Source organism: Ranitomeya variabilis, chromosome 1 (genome assembly GCF_051348905.1).
Source record: "Ranitomeya variabilis isolate aRanVar5 chromosome 1, aRanVar5.hap1, whole genome shotgun sequence".
NCBI lineage: Eukaryota > Metazoa > Chordata > Amphibia > Anura > Dendrobatidae > Ranitomeya > Ranitomeya variabilis.
This window is the reverse complement of record NC_135232.1, coordinates 1,110,650,859-1,110,656,858: the sequence shown is the minus strand read 5'-3', so window position 1 is coordinate 1,110,656,858 and position 6,000 is coordinate 1,110,650,859. Positions and strand designations below refer to the sequence as shown.

Below are 6,000 nucleotides of genomic sequence, written 5' to 3'. Positions count from 1 at the left end.
TGCATAGAAAAGGGTGATAACTGAAGTAATTATCAAGCCATAGATGGGAAATGCGCAATACTGGTCAATTTCGTAAAATGTCATCCATCACGGTCTTGTCGGACTTCTCTGCACATTTTCCGCTGTGCATACGCCGCATATCAATATACCCCAATTCTTACAAATCCATGACATCTTAAAAAACAAAAAAAAGTTCAAAGAAATGGAAGATCCAAAAGGTGTAGAGAAATTACCATCATTTTAATCATCTTAAGTTATTACAAGACAGAAGTCTCCCTCCGAGGCGATTAGTATTGTGCTTTTCATTACAGAAATCTCAGTATATACATAAGAAACTACTGTACAGCATCTGAGATCAGTAAATAGATATATGGAAAGGTTTGTCTTTTAGTTTTTTCAGATTTATTTAATTTACAAAAAGAAAAAAAACAAAACAAACAGGCTGTAAATAAATAAAGTACAATCCATGAAATAACATTGTTCTACATCACAGCTTTCTGCATATTGTATCCGCTGTGCGATCGAAATGAAGCACGAAAATAAACGGCAAGAACTATTGCAGAGTGAAGCCTGAGATATAAGTGTGAATGTCGGTCATCGGTAGAATCCGGCGATCCAGCCGCACACACAGGAGCCGGCAGATCCTCATCCAAGGCTACATTTATGGCAATGGGAACCTAACATGTGTAATAAGCAGGCGGCACGGAGCACTGGGGATTCCACCATGTAAAGAAAAGTTTTCTTAGCTGTAAAAGTTCTTTGCCAACATTTACAACCCAATAGTAGGTCCCATTTCTCCAAGCATTTTTGGCAGGGCCACAAAAATTGTTTATTGGCCAGGGAATACGTCCGGCGGAGGGGGAATTCAATTCTGTACCATTCCTCTAAAAAAGTTAATTTTTTTGTCTTTTTTTCTCCAATACAGAAAGTTCTAAAACTTTACAAATCACTATTATTATTATTAGGGGACTTGTTTTCATTCTTGTAAAAAAAAAAAACAACAAAAAAACATCCAAGTGGATTCCAAACCCCTGTCTATTTACAGAACATACGCACGTGGAGTACAGATGATGGCAGTGAAAGGATCACTCACCGCCTGCCATCTTCTGAGTGTTCTCCGGCAGCAGCATATCCCCAAAATTCGACAAGGGCTTTGCGATGACACGTGTCGCCAAAATTCGCTTGGTGCCGCAATACAAGGGAATGGATAAGTTGCATTGCGACCTCGAGGGTCCTGCAACAAGCAAGTTGCAAAAAAATTACAAAATCAGAAGAAGTTGGACTTCTTGAGACTTGCATGTTTCTTGCTGCACCCTCGAGGTCGACCCCATTCACTTGTGCTGCCCTGCGAAGTAGCAATGGCGCGTAGCGAACCTTGGTGGCGGAACAAGTGTCATGGCCAAAGTTGTTGTATAGCGGTAGCGAGATATAGGCGCCGAGCCGACCCATTCACTGCCATCATCTGTACTCCAAATTAATATGGTCTAGATTGGGGAGTAGCAAGATTTTTAAAGCCACTTACATGATTTTTGTTTTACAGGAATGAAGACAAATCCCCTAATAAAGTGATTAATACATTTCCGTAATAGACAAAATTATAAAAAAATAAAGTTTAGTTACATACACGAGTATATAGATCTGATACTCGGCGTGTAACTGGTCACCATAACCAGCCACAGACACGACAGCCTGCGATTGTCATTAGGCACGTTAGGTCTATGAAGGGGACTAGCAGCTTCTGAAAAATTCTGCTCATCTAAGAGGAAAAATAGGGGATTGGCCAAAAATGGTCCAACTTGGACAATCCTATTTTTTTTCTGAATTATTGTGCCACACAGAAATTACCACCTAAGACCAGAGATGGGTCTCATATAGGGGCAGAGCTAGCCTAGATATCCAGATATCTAAATTAAAATGCCCCCCAAAAATTCCATGTAAAAATTTTGGAAGGCTGGAACGAAAGAGGTTTTGACACCCTAAGAAAGAACCCAACGTGCCATCAGCGGAGTCAATGGTCCCACCAAGGGCAAATAATCTATTTTTGTGTTTCACCTTTGGACACCAAGACTGAAACCATTAGAACCGTTCTTTACGGAAAAAGCCCCAAAATTCACAAATATATTTGTCAGTGCCAGGTTTATAGAACAGATCAAAAGTGACCAAAAAAAAGTGTCCAACCGGGAGTCAAGAACAAGGTTCATTTTTATAGCAGCTGTGAAGAAACCGTGGAAGAAGTCCTCCAGAAAGTGCAATTGTACATCTACAGCACAAGACGACGGAATCCAGTTCATCAAAGTCCAGTCTACGGCTCGCCGATAGAACATGGACAATGTACATAACTTTATTGACGACTCTCGGTGTACAACAACAAGTGACCGTATGCACAAAGAGCATGGAAATCACATCTTTCCACAACATAAGCCACAATTAGACATCAGATCCCCGGACAGGGATATTCCAGTGTTTAGGACTTGGTGCAGCTCTACCTGAAGGGCATTATTTTCGGAGGGTAATGTCTTCTCGCTGTCCTTCTTCCTGGTAAAGTTGGGGAACGTGAAGACCGATTATAGTTGGTCGATAATAGTCCCCGGTCTGGGAACGTATCAGGAGTTTGGTCAGCACTGATACGTCACCATTGGCCTCACACTTTGAAGATCTTAGAAATATTTCTGAATTATGTAAAGAAAAAATGTCAACTTTTCACCAAGGAGCTTCATAGTCAACCAAAGATTTACTTCCTTGAACTCAACCGGAGTTCTCCAACCGTTCTCCACTACCCTGTTCTGGCCACGGCAAAAAAATAGCACTAGATTGAACTGGATGTTAACCAGGCGAGAAGAAGCTATAACTGGCAGCTGACGAAGTTGCCAGTTATAGTACTTTCTTTGTGGTCAGGTGGCTCAGGCCATTTCTCCTCACTTGTAACGTTGCCACGGCCAATACAGGTTCAGGCTACATCCGAGTGGAGGACAGTATGGACTTAATGTAAAAGTTCATGGGAATTATTGAGTTATAGGAGTTTCAAGTTTCTCTCCGCTGAGGTTTGTTTTAAAACAAAAAATGTTCTCCAGCGTTAAGTCTCTGCCGCTGCACCGGATGTCTTTTACTGTTTGCAACAGCGCTGCAGCCAATCTGTGAGCTCAGAAGCTCATGCCATCAGTCGCTGAGATTGGCTACAGTGACCATTACAGACATCGGGAGCCGCAGCGGAGACTCAGTGCTGGACCGGGGGTGGGTGTAGGGTGAGCAAGAACAGTTTGTTGTATTTTTTAATTTTTTTTTAAAGCAAAAATGCTGCATAAAAAAAATCCATCGCATTTGAATGGGTGAAAAACGCTGAAAGGATTGACCTCCTGCAAATAAAAAAAAAAAAGACAAAAAAAACTTTGACGGTTCAAATCTGCAAGGAAAAATGATAAGCAGCGTGTGTGTGAGACTTCACAATTCTCATAGTTTGCTGGTACCGTAAAACGCTGCAGTTTTTTTTTCACAGCAAAATGCAACGTGTGAACAAGTCCTTACGTTTTTATTTTTTTATTTTACCAGATTTTACCCAAAACGATATTTTAAAGTCTTGATTTCATAGGTGGGATGCAAGTTTCTTAGGTGAAGAGTCAACATCTTTTATTGTAGTCTATTAGACCATTTCTAATTTTTGTTGTACCCTACGCAAAAGGTTACGGGTGATATTAAGTGCAATTATCTCCATTTAAAGTGAGCAGCATGTGACGCGTGCGCAGTCCGCGGGGTAATACGGCAGAATGGAACGAAAATTCGAAGAAACTAAGCAGCACGTCTCGTATACAGCAGATCATACACTGTACAGACCCGTCGGAGGGTGTAAGTGAGACGTCTTCCCAAATTTGAAAGGGACAGAAGAAGAATATATTGTGTAAATCAAAAACAGCGCCACTCTGGTCAGCAGGCAATGAGTGGTATTGCAGCATTAATTTACAAGAGACCGAGCAGAAATACAATGCACAGCCCATAGATGAGGGTGTCACTCTTCTTGGATGCGATCGGCCATTTTTTATTTATTTTTTTTACCCAGGGACGCTTCAATTAAAATTTATGAAATAAAAACAAATGAGTCAAACTAGGCTAAAAGATGAACAAAAAACCCCCTGAATTCTGATAAAAACCCACAATGGTCCCTTTGAGGTTCCAAGGATATCATGACTTTGGCTTCAGTTTGTTAGGAACTGAACTAGTGGATTTAAAGGGATATTCCATCCGAAAATATTCACCCATTCACTAAGCAGATGAGGGTCACATCGGCTGTTTGTATCACTCTTTGAGGGAGTAGAGGATCGGGGTCCCCTGGTAAGGGCCAAAGCAATCAGTTCCCTCACTGATCTGATAATTATCAACTTTCAAGTGGGATAGGCGATGAAAGTTTTTGGCTAGAACACCCCTTTTTACAGCTGGTCCCATGCGGAGCTATAGTTGGGGCACGATGTGGATCCATTTAATAAAAAAACAAAACCTTTATAATGGAATTGTAGGAAACATTTTTTTCAACTGTTCTCATTTGACTCCGTTCAGATCTGTTTAAAAGGTTCAAGAGTTGGAACCATGTGACAAGGTATTGCCCCGCCCCTGAGGTTCCATCACACTGAATTGATTAAGGACCATGCATGACCCTGAAGGCAAGTTTCCCTTTAAAATGCTCTAATAAGCTTTGCCTCAAAAGCAGTATTTTATATCAAATGGCTTACGAGCAATTGCTTTCTGTACAGGTATTACCAATTCTGATGTTACAAAAAAAAAAAAAATAATAATTATAAATAAATATTACTTTCCGTCAAACAAAAAATAAAAAAAGGGATTCAATTCCGATCATGCATCCAGATTCTTCTTGCAAGTGGGAAGAGCATTCTTAAGTGTCACAGTCAGCCTCGGCAGAGCTATGCTTTTTGAACAGGCTGCCAAGAGGAGTGGGGGATGGGAAGTGACAACTGCAGTGAGCACATTTCTAGCTCTGTGGTTGTCGGTCTTAAATTTGCTCTTTGGCATAATAAAATAGGCAGGACAACTACTTCATTAGGATTACAATACCGCTCCCTATATAAAAGAACATGAGGGTGAACAGATGAAGAAATTTCTGAATGTGACAGCAGTAGTATGTCTGTAGTGTAAAGTTATTGCTGTAAACTAGGAAAGCAAAAAAACCCACACAAACCGCAGCACGTGGACTGTAACGACCCCACAAACCCTATAATCTAGATTTTCCTAAACCATCTTGATTCTGCTCGACAGAGCAGACGAATGTAATGTATATAATGGAAGAGAGGTTCCTCGGGGGCGGGGTTTCCCAGCCACCAGAGGTGCAGCCATGCTTTACAGCAGTGCTGTGACAGATGCTACAATCTTAAATGTTTAAGGTAAGCCGTGATGCAGTGACATCCGTGAAGTCATATTCTTTGTAGTCTTCTGTGTCATGGCGTTAGGTGTGCCCGTGCCGGAACAAAATGGAAGACTGTACTGAAGCTGAGAGGCACGCATATCATCCTTTTTTTTTTTTTATCTTTTAGCAGCTTGAGAAAAATTAAAAATAAAAACAAAAAAAAAACAATCAAAATTTCTCTGTATAAATAATAATAAAAGTATAAATTAAAGCCGGCATGCCTCCAGTCTGTATTCAGTGAAAATTCTTGGCCCGGGTTCCCCCCCGGTGGGGTCATGGCATCAAACGGCAGCTTTGTCACTGTAGAAGGGAGTGACGTGGAACATGTAACAGTGCGTACAGACACGGACCGGCTTCATCTGCCCGTATCGCGGTAATGGAGCAGAATGGGAAGAGCAGCGAGAACAAAAGATCTGGAAGAGAAGAAAAAAAAATAATTATTTTTCTACTGACGCGCTTTTCTATATATTTTTTTTCTCATCCATTACTAATCCTATAGTTGTACAGTAAATAAAGACACAGCCAGAATAAAGTCTTTTATTTGAAATAAAACAAAACACACAGTTTTCCATTTTTATTTAAAAATAACATAC

At 40.6% G+C, this 6,000-nt stretch overlaps 1 protein-coding gene across 4 annotated transcripts in view; it reads right to left on the bottom strand.

Annotated features, from left to right (window-relative positions):
• Nucleotides 1–221: 221 nt before the first annotated feature.
• ZFYVE28 (zinc finger FYVE-type containing 28) overlaps nucleotides 222–6,000 on the bottom strand; it is a 162,232-nt gene continuing 156,453 nt past the window's right edge. For all 4 annotated transcript variants that reach the window (XM_077280183.1, XM_077280179.1, XM_077280180.1 and 1 more), the window contains one exon: nucleotides 222–5,820. In XM_077280183.1, coding sequence (XP_077136298.1) covers nucleotides 5,689–5,820 — 132 coding nt within the window. In that variant the 3' untranslated portion in view covers nucleotides 222–5,688. The remainder of the gene's footprint in view (nucleotides 5,821–6,000) is intronic.